The sequence below is a fragment of the Cyanidioschyzon merolae genome, chromosome 20, assembly GCF_000091205.1.
Source record: "Cyanidioschyzon merolae strain 10D DNA, chromosome 20, complete genome".
Lineage (NCBI taxonomy): Eukaryota > Rhodophyta > Bangiophyceae > Cyanidiales > Cyanidiaceae > Cyanidioschyzon > Cyanidioschyzon merolae.
In genome coordinates this window covers 1,091,281-1,107,343 of record NC_010146.1, presented here as the reverse complement: position 1 = coordinate 1,107,343, position 16,063 = coordinate 1,091,281, and the positions used below count along the sequence as shown (strand labels likewise).

General features: G+C 54.3%; 6 protein-coding genes and 1 non-coding gene across 7 annotated transcripts; 2 read left to right on the top strand and 5 right to left on the bottom strand.

Annotated features, from left to right (window-relative positions):
- Window positions 1-1,801: 1,801 nt before the first annotated feature.
- Window positions 1,802-2,989, bottom strand: CYME_CMT443C (RING zinc finger protein; the record flags this gene model as incomplete). The annotated part of the gene is made up of 1 exon (XM_005539359.1): window positions 1,802-2,989. One exon carries the CDS (start codon window positions 2,987-2,989, stop codon window positions 1,802-1,804), a length of 1,188 nt encoding a protein of 395 aa, XP_005539416.1.
- Window positions 2,990-4,402: 1,413 nt separating this feature from the next.
- CYME_CMT442C (hypothetical protein, conserved) lies at window positions 4,403-5,692 on the bottom strand (the record flags this gene model as incomplete). Its single annotated transcript, XM_005539358.1, has 1 exon — window positions 4,403-5,692. The coding sequence occupies one exon, from the start codon at window positions 5,690-5,692 to the stop codon at window positions 4,403-4,405; it is 1,290 nt and encodes a 429-aa protein (XP_005539415.1).
- A 628-nt stretch (window positions 5,693-6,320) lies between these two features.
- CYME_CMT441C (hypothetical protein, conserved) lies at window positions 6,321-8,255 on the top strand (the record flags this gene model as incomplete). The annotated part of the gene is made up of 1 exon (XM_005539357.1): window positions 6,321-8,255. One exon carries the CDS (start codon window positions 6,321-6,323, stop codon window positions 8,253-8,255), a length of 1,935 nt encoding a protein of 644 aa, XP_005539414.1.
- Window positions 8,256-8,607: 352 nt separating this feature from the next.
- On the bottom strand, window positions 8,608-9,078 carry CYME_CMT440C (hypothetical protein; the record flags this gene model as incomplete). Its single annotated transcript, XM_005539356.1, has 1 exon — window positions 8,608-9,078. The coding sequence occupies one exon, from the start codon at window positions 9,076-9,078 to the stop codon at window positions 8,608-8,610; it is 471 nt and encodes a 156-aa protein (XP_005539413.1).
- A 1,794-nt stretch (window positions 9,079-10,872) lies between these two features.
- Window positions 10,873-12,336, bottom strand: CYME_CMT439C (probable histidinol-phosphate aminotransferase; the record flags this gene model as incomplete). The annotated part of the gene is made up of 1 exon (XM_005539355.1): window positions 10,873-12,336. One exon carries the CDS (start codon window positions 12,334-12,336, stop codon window positions 10,873-10,875), a length of 1,464 nt encoding a protein of 487 aa, XP_005539412.1.
- Window positions 12,337-12,449: 113 nt separating this feature from the next.
- CYME_CMT438T lies at window positions 12,450-14,242 on the top strand. The gene has a single exon (XR_002461715.1). It is a non-coding gene; the product is annotated as a hypothetical transcript (transcript).
- On the bottom strand, window positions 13,580-14,218 carry CYME_CMT437C (hypothetical protein; the record flags this gene model as incomplete). The annotated part of the gene is made up of 1 exon (XM_005539354.1): window positions 13,580-14,218. One exon carries the CDS (start codon window positions 14,216-14,218, stop codon window positions 13,580-13,582), a length of 639 nt encoding a protein of 212 aa, XP_005539411.1.
- Window positions 14,243-16,063: the final 1,821 nt, after the last annotated feature.

Genomic DNA, 16,063 nt, shown 5'->3' with positions numbered 1-16,063 from the left:
TCCTTGCCCTCGAGCTTTTCCGCTTCTATGTGGGTAGAGCTGCTTTTCGTTCCACCATTCTCACCTTGATGAGAACCTATCGAAGGGACGTTTTCTATCGTAAAGCATTATGATCGCTCCATTGAGCGAATCGCTGAAGCGTCCAGCACACGATGACCCACCGGGACACATGTTGTCTTTCTTCCGCAAGTCCGCCTCCTTCCTGGGCGATCTCCACCTAAGGGCATAAACAAGTGCTTTCATTTCAGAAAATCTATGGGGTGAGCTTGGGCCTTCACTTGAGAAGGTCCAGATGGTGAGAAGCCAGCTGGGCGCTCAGGCAATAGAGAATCACGGGGAGCTGGCACAGCACCAAATGGAACACAGCGGACCAGTTCTACGACTCCTTGCATTCACGAGTTCAACCAGAGGCAGGAAATGCATGGCGTTCGCGCAGCGAGTCTTCAACGCCACCATCCATACCAGACAAGGTGCGTTCCTGAAGACGAGACCCGAGGAGCTGACGCGATCCAACTTGGATGTACAGCCTTTCAGACTTGAAATGTGCCTGAATAAACTGAAACCGATAACAGCGGTCCGGTCCGAAATGGCTGGAAGGCACCTGCGGGCGGATAGTTATGTAGCCTCCATGGTCGTGGGACATCCTCGGCCCATTGAGCACATCAGAGTGTCGACACTGGCATCATACCTTGCACGAGATCTGTCTCCAGAAGGCTCGTGTCTCTTCGGCTTGGATGGAAAGCAGGCTTGGACCCAGATTGTAGTCATCGCGGCGATCGCCTCCCATGGAGACTGCAACACCACTTGAGGCATAGAGAGCGTGTACAGATGCGCAGTTTTCGACTTGGCCTCCGATCTGGATTGTGCTTCCGGTGCCTGGACCATCCTGGACAACATCGCATTCCACGGCTCCTACATCAAATGGAAAAACATCCGCTTGCACGCGAAGCGGACAGAGTTCGCTCTGATGGGATCTTCCTGTACAAGTCCGTGAGCGTAGGGTACGCTATCGGGCGCAGAAATGCAGGCGCTTATCGACGGTGGCAATCTGTACTCATAAAACGTATGTATCCCGTGCGACAAAGCGAGCGTTCATGAGGCAAACGGCGGGTCTCGGCGGCAGCGGTGCTGTCATGAACGGATTGGAATACCTGGACACGGTCTAGTGCGACCGCTGCCAAGGGCGCACCGAGCGTATCCGGAAACAAGATGACAACGGTAATTGAAGCGTAGATCGCAACGACTACCTACAGATGAGATGCGTCGACTGCAGCCGGAAGCTCCGAAAGTGCCGCTTTAACGCTACCACCAACCTCCGCAGACTAATGACAACAGAGCGGGAGGAACAGCTGAAACCAGCGTATCGGTCGCTGAAGACCAGAGGGAGAAACATACAGCAGTATTCGAGAAACTCTGCAATAACTTGTGTCGATGACAGTGCGAAGAAACCAAAACCCTAGCGTGCACGTCCGAGTTCGGGGACCTGTCACAATTCATCGTGACATCGGTGTCGTATGTTTCCAAGATCCTCTGTGCTGCTGCGAAGAGCGTGCACGCCCTGACAACTGCATACCGCCCGAGCCTTCATGTCAACGAAAAGACGGGAGCAATCTAAAGGATCTGCAATTCCGCTTTCGAACATCCCTCCTGTGTATGCAGCCTATCCTTCTCCTTCGCCCCCGCTCTGAACGCGGAATGATTGGTCCTCCTCGGGCGCTTCATTCCGCCCCGGCAACCACATCGACTAACTAGATACTGAGGTCGCGTCACAGAGCTCGAAAGGCACTGGTCGCGAATCCGCTCACGACAGGCGACGTTGTCGAACTCGTTGACGACGTCTCGGCGGTGACATCAATGCCTCGACTGTGTCAGATGGAGCCTCAACGCCCGGATGAAACACACCCGAGCTGCAGGCAGTTGCCTCGTCGTTGGATACGCCAAGGGCCTGCAGCTTGCTCTGAGCGCATTCATCCGTAAACCCATCCGCGACGCTCATTTTGTCGACCGGGCACGAATTCTGTTTGGAAAACCAACGGTCAATACAAGTTCTGTGAAACAAATGCAGGCAGGGTAGACGTCGTAAACGCTCGCCTCGCTCATAATTACTGAGGCAAATCGGGCAAGCATCCGACTCTTCACGCTCAGTAGCCGTCTGGAGAGGGAGCAATTCTACCAGCGCTCGGGGGCACGGGTTCGGTCGTGGTGAAGGCAATGAATCGAAGCTCGGTTGTAGGAATGAGTTCAACATGGCGACTGCCCAGTGCTGTTGACGTGACGTTCGCCGAGAGCTTCGACCCGATCGAACTACTCGTCGCGTCGAGGTTGCGTTCCAGGGCGCTATTGCGTTATTGTTGTTGTTGTTGTTGTTGGTGCTGCTGCTGCGGTTGTGCTCATCGAGAGCCGCTGATGCTGGACTCCAGGTGGGCTCCACTGTCGCATCCAGTGCATCAGTGGATAGCGGTATAGATGTGAGTGTCTCTAAGGTCCATCCCTCGCCGGAGAAAAACGGCTCTAGCGATTCCAGGAATGTCGCGCTACTCGGTAGCGCAATCACAGAATCGTTCCGTCGGCTGCTGCTCACTTCGCGACGATTCCCTGCAAGCTCACGCAGACGTCGATAGATTCGCTGGTATACGGTGCGTTGTCGTCGGTTGCCACCCGGTGCCATGCCAGGCCCATGTTCTGGAGGCACCGTTCGAATGGCAGTAGCCTGCGCTGTTGAGCGCCGTCTTCGTCGGCCAGGTTGCAGCTGTGTTGACGCCAGCCTCGCATCGGGACCACTGGTGCTCGGTCGCTCGCTTAGCACCATAGTGTCGGGTTCTATGAGCGAGCAGGCAGCAGCGGTCGTGGGCTCTGTTTGCCACTCTCCCACAAACTCGACATCGGAATCGTCGCTAATGGCTCCGCCGTTCTCCCGAACCGCTACGACTTGCACGGATACATCCGCGGGACTTTGCCCTGGCCCCCAGTACAGTTGTCTATCCGTCATTGTGGGTGCAAACACGTCCAACACGTTCAACACTTCCAGCACACGACGGTGCAGGCAACGCGTTACGCGCGACTCGTAGCGTTCCGTCCGCAGCAGCACACAAGTCCAGCGCACTCCAAACTTGTTACGAGTCTTCTCGTCAGAAGTTTGAAAAATGAACTTGCGTGTACCTATGAAGGGTACTGTCCACTTTTCCTACACCCAAGTGCCGCACAGCAACAGCAACAAGAACGGCAACAAAAGTCTGGAAAAAGAGTCAACGCGTTGCGTTGAAGCGCAGCGTTGTGCTCGACCCGAAGCCTCATGTAACGTGCAGAATCGTTTGGGCGAGAAACGTTTCCTTGCAACCGAGTACCCCGCTGCTTTGTATTCCTCGTTTTCAGCACAGACTAGTCTTATACTCGATACCAGGAAGTGCAACCGGCTGTATTCAGAGACTACAGGAAGCGGTATGCCCTATTCCAGAGTAAACCTGTCTTCGTTGGCACTCTGATTGCAGTGGCTTTCTTCTTGTCACGTGCCAAAGGCTCGAGGCGGACATTGCTCACGAAGCCGAGCGTCCCAAGGCTACTCTCACGTTCAAGGATGCCAAACGGAGCGATATAGCTTATTCCAAACTCCAGTGACACAGAATGGACGTTGCTGGGCTAGCATTCGAAGTCCGGAAGGCGTGCCTTCCAGTTTGCAAGGGACGGTGTCCGACGTGCTGCGGCCAGAGCCTGCTGCTGTGCAGACACGTCTCCTGAAATCGGTTGGTGCGGAGACTGACGCTATGTTTTGTGCAAGCGAGGCGATCCAAGTAATAAGGGCAATTTCCGGATAACAAGCATACACGATGCTCAACATCGCATGCGAGCACCAGCCAAGACAGAGGTCTTTGCGAGCGCCCCGCGTACTATGGCGCCCCGCGTGTCACGTCAACACTTTATCGGAGTAGAAACGCTGACTACCAATCGTCCGACAACATCAACTATTTATGGGAGACGTGCTTTCATAAAAGCACCTCAGCTGCGCAGTTTCGTTCGTCGAGTGCGGCAGGGTGCGGGCTGTTAGCGTTCCGACCCGACCCGCGCTCTGCTCGAACTTTGCTGCTGGACGTAGAAGACTCAGAACATCGGCAAAAGTGCAAACTCGAAATGGTCGCTTGCAAAGTGCGCAACTAAATCTCGTCTGGATCCAGGAAAAGCACATTATTCTTTCCGACAAGCTCCAGCGACAATCCAATGATAGCGCCTCCTTTTCGCTACGCTCCAGTGCATTGAACACCTCAGCCTTACTGTAGACAGCGAGTTCGCAAAGGATCCGCAGCGATATGTCTCCTGTTGGCAGCACAAGAGCGCTGACGTGGTCTCGTCAAAAACAAAATAGAGTACGATGCTCGTGATCCTACCGGTGTTGGAGAGATAGCATCGCTCACATCGATCCCCTCAAGTACCTCTCCATAAAACCACAAACTCGCGTTTCAAAGGTATCCGGCTCACAGTGATACATCATCGTGTGACCCGCTTCAGCACTCAGCCAGAGCTCTTTCGGCTCATTAGCTGCCTTATAGAGCTGTACTGAATGCTTGTACGGTACGATCCAATCTTTCATTCCATGCATAAAGAAAACTGGGCACTTCAACGCCTGAACTGCCTCCGCCACAGAATCGAAACCGCCAGCTGGAGGCGTCTCTCGAGACGACGACGACGACGACGACGACAACGACAACGATACCGATAACAGCTGCCCGAGGGTAGCGATGCCTTGCCACCACGCACACCTGTAAGGTTGACCTTCTCGCTCGCATGCTTTTGCCAGCATACGACACGTCAAGGCTACATTTCCCGTTCGGAAGAGCGCTAATGTGGTGCAGGTCATGACCCAAAAACGGACCACATGGCGAAGGAAGCACCAACGAGATCCGTAGCGAGCCACTGGCATCGCCACGTGACTGGCCAGATGGGCAAACAGTGCTAATGGACTCGTGAACGGATTCTCGAGAACCAGCACATCCACAGGTGGACAAGCTGCGCCGTCACCCTGCTCGAAGCGCCTCGTCAGGTAGGCAGCGGCGTATGCAGCACTCACGGCACCTTGACTGGTGCCCACGAGTGCCACGCGAATACGCACAGAGGAAGCAGCAGCGCTTCTTTGAGCCTGCTCTCGTATACGCTCATACGTGTAGCGTAGCGCATCAATGACGTCACTCCACTCCAGCGTTCCGTAGGTGATAGCCGCTCCTGGCCAAGCACCCAAAGGAAATCGGTGACGTGCATCAGAAGTACCGTGTCCCGTGCAATCAAAAAGTAAGACTGACCACCCTCTCCGATGAAAGAGTACGCTCTGCCGCATGAATGCACGTCGGTCCCTGCCACCACCGTGGACGCAGACGACGCCTATGGGTGCTGGCGGCTCAACGGGAGCGGGTACCCACCAGCCTCGGAGCCATCTGCCAGAGCGACTCCGGAACGCGACCGACTCAAACTGGAGACCCAGCGAGGTATAGGGATCAAGTGTGAAACCAGCCCAGGCCTCTGGCATCCGCTTTTGGGTTAAACTTGACGATCCAGGGCGAGGATCGTGCCACGGGGGGAACGCTATCCGATGGCTAACATAGAGCGCAGCGCTGCAGAAAGCGAGGCTCAGTGCCAAGACGCTGCACAAAAGAAGAGCTTTGAAGCCAGAACCCAGAACCCAGAGTACCCCAGCCAAAATATTCATGAAAACTTGACCATCTCTTGGAGGGTACGCGCTTAGGTGCTACCGGTTATGCGCTCTGGCACGAAAGAGAGTGCGTTTTGAGCACACCACCGGAGGCTTTGGGGGTGGTGGTGGTGGTGGTGGCCCCCCGTCGAGGGCGCCGGCTGAGCGTCCGACCCCCATACCTGTTTGTCTCCGTGTATCGTTAGCTTTAAGGCGCTTTTTATGATTCATCAGTTATTATGAAGAGCGTGCTTCCAGCATGGTTCGTCACTGAAGGCTCTTTCTGAAGCAGTGTGGTGTTCTGTCCTTTCTTTTCGGTTTGTTTTGCGGGACGCAGAATCGCTTTTACGCGAACCAGTGAACCTCGCCTGGGCGCTTGTCAGCGGCACCCGCGGGAGCGTCCACTATTCCGTACCAGACTGGTCCGTGCGGAGTGGTGTTCCAACAGAATCGCGTGCGCATTGGTTGGCAAGACTCAGCGAGCGAGCCCGCTTCAGCACGTGTTGTTATCCGAGGAGCGTTAGCTGGTGGGTTCGTCGGCTTTGCCTCGGGTGCGCAGGCTCCAGTTTGTGTGTGTGTGTGTGCATGTGAAGCAATCTCCGTGCTGTACCTGATATCGTGTGCCTGATCAGGCATATACCCGAAGATGCTCGCATCAGTGCGAACAGGGCGAGAGAAAGGTGCCAACGGGGTCAGCAGAGCACGCGGTGCACTTGCACCGCCCGGATCGTTGCAGGTTGACGCAGCGCAACCTCACCGGTATGTTTGCTTCCACGAGTTTGCTGTGCATAAAATGAACCTGAAACCAAGCAGTGAGGCGACGGGTCGCGCGTACGTCTTCCAGACAGCTCTTGTTTCGGTGTTCGGTAGTGACGCGAGTCGCTCGCCACGTCTGGAGTCTCCGCGAGTGCCGCACAGGCGCCGGCACTGCAACCCCTGCTTCGTATCGGAATGGACAGTTTGGAGAAGAAACGCTCCAGCCATGCTGATGCTCAAGCATGGGACCATCAGTGGAGCTTCTGTTGCCTGCGAGCCGCGACTAGGCGCAAGGGGGAGGCTATCTACGCGGACGCATACGTCACTGCGTTCTCCGCGGAAAGCTCGATATCGTCGCAGCATAGGCAGCGCTCTGCTATGTCAAATGGATCATGCAGGAGCGACACGAAAACCACCACGTCTGGTCCTCCTGGGCGGCGGTACAGGAATGCATCGCCTTCTCCATGGTCTCGTGTACTGGTCGCAAGTCCATATGCCGTTGGATATTACAGCGGTGATCTGCACCTCGGATGACGGCGGTAGCACTGGTCGCATTCGCGCTGAGCTCGGTATGCCTGCTATGGGTGATATTCGCAATGCATTGGAAGGAGTCTGCTCGGCACTAGCGCTCAGCGCACGATGTAACGCTGAGGTAAGTGGTAGCGAGCGTTACGATTCTGCGGCTGATGCAAACGCATCGTCGACTGCGGAGGATATCGCCTGGTGGCGTTTGCTGGGCCATCGCCTGGGCACCGGTTCCATCAGGGTCGAAACAAACGGCGAGCAGGCCTTGACTGGCCATGCACTCGGGAACTTGGTGTTGGCTGCGCTCTACGAAAGTTGCGGACGGCGTTGCTCGCGTGCTGTGCAGGCTTTCTGCCACCTGCTGGGGATTCCCGTCGAGCGCTGTCGCATATGGCCTGCATCCGATGATCTGCTTGAGCTGGTGGGATCCAAAGCGTCTTCGCCGGGCTCTAATCCTAGACACAGCGGATCCAAGCCTGTTTGCGAAACCATTCGCGGAGAAAGCAACTTTGCGCGCTCTCCAGGGCGTTTGTTCCAAGTGCACGTGGAGCGCACTGCAGCCGCCAATGGTACCACTGCATCGACGAATGACGACACCCGAGGCGAGCCAAGCGCCTGCCCAGAGGCCCTCGAGGCCATTCGTACTGCGGATGCGATCATTCTGGGACCTGGCTCGTTATTTACCAGCATTGCAGCCGTTGCGGCGATCACGCCAATTCGAGACGCTATTCGAAAGTGGAGTAGCGTAGATCCCAGATCACCCAAACGTCCAATCTATGTCTGTAATTTGTGGACAGAACCAGGAGAGACGGACGGGATGGATGTTTGGGCTCATGTGGATGCGCTGCGAGCCATCCTGGATGCTGAGGAATCCGAGTTTGAACAACCCGCGTCAAGGATACCCCTGCAGGTGCTCATCGACGTCTCCCAGGTTCAGTCGCATGCCGTAGAGGCGTCGCTCGTTGAGCCCCAGCATCGAGAGGTTTCCGTTGCAACAAAATCATCACAGACGCACCCTGTACTCGTCTCGTTGTTGCCGTCGTCGTCTTCGTCATCATCATCATCATCAGCAGCAGCAGCAGCAGCGACTGAATCACTAATCATAGAAGCGCACTCAGGTGTATCCTTTCAAGTGGATCGCTTACGGGCGCCGAGCGAGGAGTCTGCGGCCTCGGGTGCGATGCTTTCCACCAGCAAACCTCCAGGTCACGACCCACATCTGCTAACCAGAGCACTCCTTCGCCTGCTTTTCCATCAACGCCATACGGGTGCAGCATCCACAGCAACCGTTGGTAAATAGGTTGGAGATGATCATGATAGTTGATTGGCTGGCTTACATCGAGAGGCTTCGATGCGAGACTTGCGATCATAATGCCAGGCATTCGCCCTGCTGCCACTGCCACTGCATCCCATCTGACCGGTTGTTTCTCAAACGCTTTCGTTTCATCGATTGTGGAGCTTGTTAGGAAACCCTTCGCTCGGTTGCTGAATTGGTGCTTGCCCGCGATACCCCAGGGCATTGTTTTTCTTGCGCTCGAAATGCAGCATAGATACGAGGCTGTCAACTGATCTGCCGCCCAGGGTTCATAGGGCGCACCGAATCTACAAAACCGCTGTATCACCAGGCTCGAGTGGTATTCCAGCGACGTAGCTTACTCTAGGATTTGGTTCTTGTATAAGGTATCGAGTTCTTGCGTGTACTTTCGAAGGCCCTTGTCAGTCAGCCGAACAAGAAATTGACGACGAGTTGTTGACTCCCTTGCTTCCGTCAAAGGTTCGGCACGCACTTCCACAGTCTGCATGCGCTTCATCTGATAAAGTACTTTCTTAAAGTGCGTCTTACTGCGGAGCACCGGCGTTGCAGGAGTCGTCGTGCGCACGTTGTCCGCGAGTGCCGGTGACGCCTCGACAGTTGCCGCTGAGTCTTGGGTAGCGTGAACCGGGTTACCCTTCGTTTCCAGACGCTTCACTCGTCGGGCGAGCTTCCACAGCGCGTTGTGCTCGATCGGACCTCCGTCGGCTTCGAGCAGCACCCGAGCGATCGCTCGCGTTGGTAACGACGCTCTGTGACGCAGAATGGAGGCCATGGAGAGCACTCTTGCGCCTGTCGTGCCTGTGGCCATTTGCTTCACTATAACCCGACTCTTTTAAAACAAAAAACAACTATGATGTGTTTCGTTGTTTTCTGAGCAGAAGCGTCCCGCAGCACAACAACGGACGCAAGAACGCTGGGTCAACGAATAAGTGTTGCGCTGTGGATCACGTGGTCAAGCGCTTAGCATACGCTGCGGTCCATCGTGTTCAGTGTTTCAAGAGAGCATTCGAGTCCATATCGCGCATAATAATACTTGTTGGATGAATCGCGGTTGTGGTTATATCGAAATGATCTGCAAAGGAGCAGACGTGGATTCTGTAAAGTCCATTGTTTCAAAAGAGCAATCGAGTCCATATCGTTGGTAGTGCTGTTGTATTCGACGCTCCATGGAACACACGTTTCGTGACCCATATACGCAGTCGAGCATGGCGTTGGGATCCAACCCCGTGAACATTCCGCAGGATTCGCTACTCTGTCCGAAACACGTCTCCACACCTGAGTAATTTCATTTGAGATCGATCTCTTGATGAAGAACTCTTTAGCATAACACGAACTTTTTATGAACATGACGAGTTACAGCCGCGTCTGTTACGATCACGAACTCTGCAGCGATGAAAGCAGTATCGCAGAAGTAACTGCGCTTCGACTCGTGCATCTGCGTTCAGCAAGCGCGTGTTTCGACTCGAGGGCCCGCATGTTGCCTGTTTCCGACGGTACTCAATGCGCTGGAGCGTGGTCGAAACCGTACCTGTGTCTACATCAGCGGGCATTCAGACCATGAAAGTGAAGACCACGCTTTGCGACCGGCAATGAATGCTGCTTCAGAAGCCATTCGCATACGCTGGAGCAAAGTAGAAAACTCGTGGTTTGGTGGCGTATGCGCAACATTGCCTAACGCTGTCGCGTGCTGAAAATGAGCGAGAAACTCTTGGTGATGTCGATTACGCATGAAGCAGCGTTGAGGCACACTTTGATTCCAGTGCTGACAGTTTTCTAATGCTTTCGCAATGCCCCGACCTTCCGACTTGAGCGAATAGACGTTTATTTGCAATACGCGCTCGCGTCAAGTTATGAATCAAGTATGAGGAAATACGAGGAAGCTCATCCGTTCGCGGAAATACAGTGTATCAGAAAAGTTACCTGGCATATTCGAACAACCTCTCGATTGTGTTCGTGCCCGTTTCGGAGCGCTGTGCCTTGCAAACTCGCTAAACTTGGAATGCGAACATCGCTACAGATTTCTCTGATTTACTCGACAATGATGTGGTTGTCGGATCGACGCAGACGCTGAGCTGGGCGCCAAACGAGAAACGGTTCCTGCTCCCATTCTGGGAAGATCGCCACTGCGGGTGAAGGCAACCGTGCTCACTGGGAATCATTCTGATCAGCTGGGCCTGCAACATATTTTCATTTTGTTCAAGACGACGCCCAGTAGACCCGGGCATGCTTCAGAGAACCGGAAATGCCCCGATATCGAGTACAGGGCCATGTTGAGCTTTGCTCGTGCGACGCCCTCGAGTCCCGACAATGTTCTTGTCCGAGTCTCTGCTGGACACTGAACAAGTGCTCCATGCAGCGTTGCGTGTACATGTCGACGATGCTTCAACCTCGAGTCCATTTCGGTTGGAAGTACCAGATACCTACAAGCAAGCACCACACCCTTCACATATGCATGCAACATGGGTACGGCTCACAAGCTCTTGCCTCAAGCAACAGGTTTACTGCTGGAATTCGCGGAATGACTCGCTGGCAAAGGCTCCGCGAACGCCTTACTGGCATTCTCGGTGAGCACGAAGCAAAAGCAACCAGGTCGCTTTTCCGATTATCTTTCATTTCCATATCCGAGAACACGAGCGTACGCTTCCAACACCTCGTAGAGGCGATCCATCTGGGCGGGTGTCCCCATGGAAATTCGTATACAGTCTGTCAGACCTTTCGAATCATAGTAACGAATGAGAATACCGCGATCTCGCAGAAAATCACGCAGGGCCCGGGCAGAGGCAACCTTTCTTCGGGATCCATTACAGAGCGCATCATCAGAACGCACTCGACAGAGCACAAAGTTGCTCTGTGATGGGTATGGATGCAACCACGCGAACTGCGGTGCCTGAAGGATTTGGTAAAGGCGTTGGCGTTCCGCTTTCATCCATGAAACTTGCTGGAACAGGAGATCTCGTTGACATAGCGCTTCCAGGGCGGCAACCTGCCCAGCCACATTGACGTTGTAGGGCTGTTTGATTTTCCAGAGATGCGGCAGAAGCGCTTCCGGGAAAGCACCATAACCTACCCGCAGGCCGGCTAGGGCGGCCCATTTGGAAAACGTTCGTAAAACGATGAGATTCTGGTATTCAAGAACCCAGCGAATCCGTGTGGGTGGCTCTGTAACCGTTGCACGCGTCTCGCTGCCGCCCGATGCATCTGGGTAACGCTCCTCCTCGCTATCCGCAAACTCAATATAGGCTTCGTCGAGCACCACCAGGGTTGGTAGGCGTAAAAGTCGTCGCAGATCGCTATCCGATATTCGGGAGCCATCGGGGTTGTTGGGGCAAGTCACGAAGACAATCCTGGGGTAGGACTGGTCTACGCCTCGCTCTCGTGCAGCAGCGATTTCTGCAAAGTACGCCTCCACCTGCTCGGTTGGGAAGCGAAAGCCATCGTCAGCTTTTCGCCATACCGAAACCACTTTGGCTGCGTTCAAGTCCGCATCGAACTGGTACATACCGAACGTAGGTGGAGCGTTCACTACAGTATCCTGATGATTCGCTCGGATCACGAGTCGAAAAATAAGGTCAATGAGCTCGTCGGCACCGTGGCCCACAAGGAGTCGCGAGGCAGGTACGCCCGTGAACGCCGCCAGCGCCTCGCGCAGCTCTCGTGACTCGGGATCCGGGTAAATATGCGGGAAAGGTGCAGCCGCCACTGCGTTTCGCACGGCGGGACAAACGCCATAAGGATTCTCGTTCGCGTCCAGTTTGATGATTTCACTCGGATCGCGTCCGAGCTGTCGCGCGAGTACTTCGTACGGTAGGATCGGCGCGTAGGGTTCCATACGCTGAAGTTCGTCCCGGACGAGCGATTCAACGTTGAACGGCTCCATCGAAGCGCTGCTGACTCGTTTCTTCGACATTGCGGCAGCGTCCTGGCCGCGGAGCGCCAACACAGCCGGCTCGTGAAGACAACGCCACACTCGTGCCTGTTCCCAGGCGAGCGGGTGTTTGCCTACAGGTATCCACCGCGTGCCCGTATTGCTTCTTGTAAATAAGGGAGCACTAAACCACAGAAACATGGTCTAGGTCCGAAATGAAGCAGACGAAACGTCTATCCTATGCGCCGTTCACGAGAACGCCAACGCTGCTGCCACGTCTGAAGCGAAGATGCGCGGCGGTGTCGCTGCTTCTTGCCTGCAAGCAGTGCAGGGTGCATTCTGAAGCGGGATTGAGATACGAAACTTGTGGTCTTTCATTCCTGAATCGACTGGTACGGAAAGCGGACTGATGTGGTAACGAGGTACTGAATATCAGAATGAAACCCTTAGAACTTGGAGGGTGCTGAATGCTGTCTGTTTTAGGAACAAGGCACTCTACCTCCAGTCTACGTCTCAAGGGGTTTTCGGGTGCTACGTGCCTTCGGATCTGAGCGTGCGGTAGTGAACTCTGATTGGAACCCCCTGAGAATCTTTGGTGCTGAATACTGTCTGTTGCTGCAACAAGGCACTGCACACATCCTTTAGGCGTGCAGGGTCAGTTTGATGCTGAATAGCTCGATCGCACACGACTACTTCCAAGTGTGTACGTTCGCTGATCTACCCTACGCGGATCCGGTTGCTCCGCTCCACAGTCCATAACGCTGATCTCACTCTACCCCGTGCTTTGATTATCTACTGGATAGCAGGCAGCAGTACGTGCCGCGTATTGCACCATAGTGCTTGCGCTTGCGGTGCGATGGAGCCGCGGCAACGACGTCCATATGCATGACTATGCTCTTGATCGCTAGTACACAAGCGACCTGGCTTTACAAATCAACAGCTGCGATCAAAAGCGTCATGGAAAGCACGATTTCAAGGCTACGGGACGGAAAACCCGGTGCCGAATCGTCCAAGTCCGACTCATCGCCTCGTGAACGAGCCTTGACCCCTGTGAACGAGCCCACATGAGCGCGTCTTTCGACCAGCAGCGAAACCTGGAAAGCCACATCTACAGTTCTCACAGCGCTGTGAAGACCAGGCTGCGCGCTCTCGCACATTGCATCAGCGTACTTGCTGGAGACGAACTGTGCTTGCCGTTGCGCACTCAGTGATTCGGGGTGCACCTGCGTTCTAGTGGCTCTCATTCAGAGCCAACACGCTGCTTGTACACAGCCGTGCGTCCATGAAGGGCATCCCTGCACCGTGGCGGTCAAGTTGATGCTGCCGCGAGAAATGCCGCTCATCGCCGCAAGGCCTTGTGCTCGTGATGCATATCGAGGTGCTCCGATCACGCTCTGCTTGCAGTGTTTGCAATCGACGTAGCGTTTCCGAGCACTCGCCTGCCTCAATTAGTGCCTGCATACATTGGTGGAACACCGGACTCCACACTTTTGCGCTGAGATGCGAGCAAGTCGCCTTCAACATGCTCGAAGACACATGTGCCGTTTCCGCTCAGGAGTGGGGATCCGAAATGCAGCTGCGCGCATCCTGAGCACTCCAAGCAACAACAAGTTTGAGCGATTCTTCCCGAGATGCCTCGCGCAGTTTTCGCGAGTCTGCCGCATGGACCACTGTGGGCAGAGATCGCGGCTCGAGGAGGTGCGTCCAGACTTGCCTTGCGTTCCCCGGAGTGTGCATGGGCAAGCGACTTTAGTATTGTACGGAACGGGTCAGGCTTTCTTCGAGCAAGGCTCAGAGCTAAACGGCTTCGTTGTGGCCTTGTCGACTTCGAGTCTGAGGAAGACGTTTTCGGTGGCGCGGTGCGGCGCAGCGCAGCGCAGCGTGTGTAGAAACGTTCGGCAGAAAGCACGGCTTCATGATATCCCAGAGCAGTGTACGGTCTAGCGGGTTGCGACCCGCCGCGCCCCCGGGGGCGTCCGTTCTGTGAGGCAAGACGTGCTGCACGCCAAAGGCGGGGCACGGTGACGAGTCCCCGCCCCATTCTATCGCAAACCGCGTGAGCCAATGCCCATTGCAGCGTCATTTTGTAAACGCATAGCAGACACCTTCACAGATACGAGCCACGTTCGGAAACGTGCCTCCAAAGCACCCCTCCATCGCGAACAATAACTTCCGTGAACGTGAACGCACTCCACGTCACGCAGTTTTCGTGTACGATCTAGGGTGCGGTAGCCGTTGCAAGCTTACGAGAATCTCCGGCACTTGCAGAAAGTTGCTCGTGGCTACCGTTTACATGTAACCGATAGCACGTTTCGCGAACAGCCCAGCTTGCCAGATCTATCGTTGTATCGATTTCTGCAACGAAAACACAGTTCGGTAATACGTCTCTGCTTGGTCATAAGCCCCCTACCGGAAACATGTAAAGCATGTCGATTTCTGCGTGAGAGCGCGTTGCTCGTCCTACACATCGCACCGCCAGTGTCGAGTGACGCCAGAACTTCAGAAAAACACAGTCGATATTTCGCAAACTTTAAAAGAACCGGTATGCACTCGACACAACGTGCTCAAACGCGCTTACCAAGACGCCTGCTGTACCCTAGTCAGCGTAACCAGCGTTTTCTGCCACTCACTCTCTTCCTGTCGTTCCACGTGATTCCGAACGAACTTCAGAAGAACATTCACGACAGGTAAAGCGCGGCAACATGGGCTTGGGAATGTATACGTTGTATTCCGGATATTCGAGTGTCTTTTCCAACGAGGTTCCGCCGATTCTCCGCAGCTGGAATTTGTTTCGTTCCAGGGATCGAGATCCAGCGCGATGCCCACGAACACGTGTTCCTGAACATAACCGATATCATTATCCCATGCATTCGTGGGGGTCCCCACGCTTCCTCATTACTTACATGTCGGGTGCTTGAATCTCGCAATCTTCGAGATTTCGATCTTTATGCTTCAAAACAAGTCGTGTGTACATGAATTCGTACCGATGGATATATGATGCAAAAACTACTCGACATCAGGCCTTGACGATTTCTCCTGAAGCTCAAGTCCAAAGCTCGTATCATCTATGACGCCGAATAATCAACCTCGTTTCGAAAACGAAATCATCCTGTTTTTGTAGCCATCGATGAAACGTCACTCGTCAGCGGCTTGATACCTTCCGGGGGATTTGTTCGCAGCGGCGCCCGACACTTCTACCTGCATCGAAAGGGGTTTCGGACTCGAACTTGAAGTATCGCAGTGATTGCCTCCAATGCAGCCTACATCACCGCGTTGTACGAATGGCACGTAGATGGAGCGAAAATCCTCGACTTGTTGTTGTTGTTGTTGTTGTTGTTGTTCAGTCTGGATTTTGCTTTCAGTACTTGTTTCATCATGGACTACATTGCACGGTGCAAATCCAATATCGGATGGAATCCCTTGCACTTAGGTGTGCAATGGACAGCGTAATCCCCAATCGTTATCGCTCGGAAGAAGCATGTCGACATTAGGTACTGAACCGCGCGCGAAAACGGAGGATGCGATAGCGTGAAGACTTGTTTACCTATCCAGGACATGAAATGAGTGATAAAGCTAGCGTGCATGCATTATACAGCAGCACTCGGAGGCAGAGGTATGGCAGATATCTGGGAGCACTCGACCACGGTCAAGAGTCACCCATGCGAATGAATGATGCATTGGAGCTGTCCACGAAAAAGATGCAACGAACAAGCGAAGCGTCGACCGCAACATTTGCCTGTGCATCAAATGCGTCGACAATATCCAGGAGCAGCACAATCGGATCATGAACACCGTCATCGATATGCTTCAACTGCTGACAATGAAAATGGACAGACGAGACAGACCTGCGTGTTTCAAGTCATCGATTAGGTGGATAAAAAGGAATCCTTTACAGATAGAACCCCCAAACGCTGTACGAGTGATATTG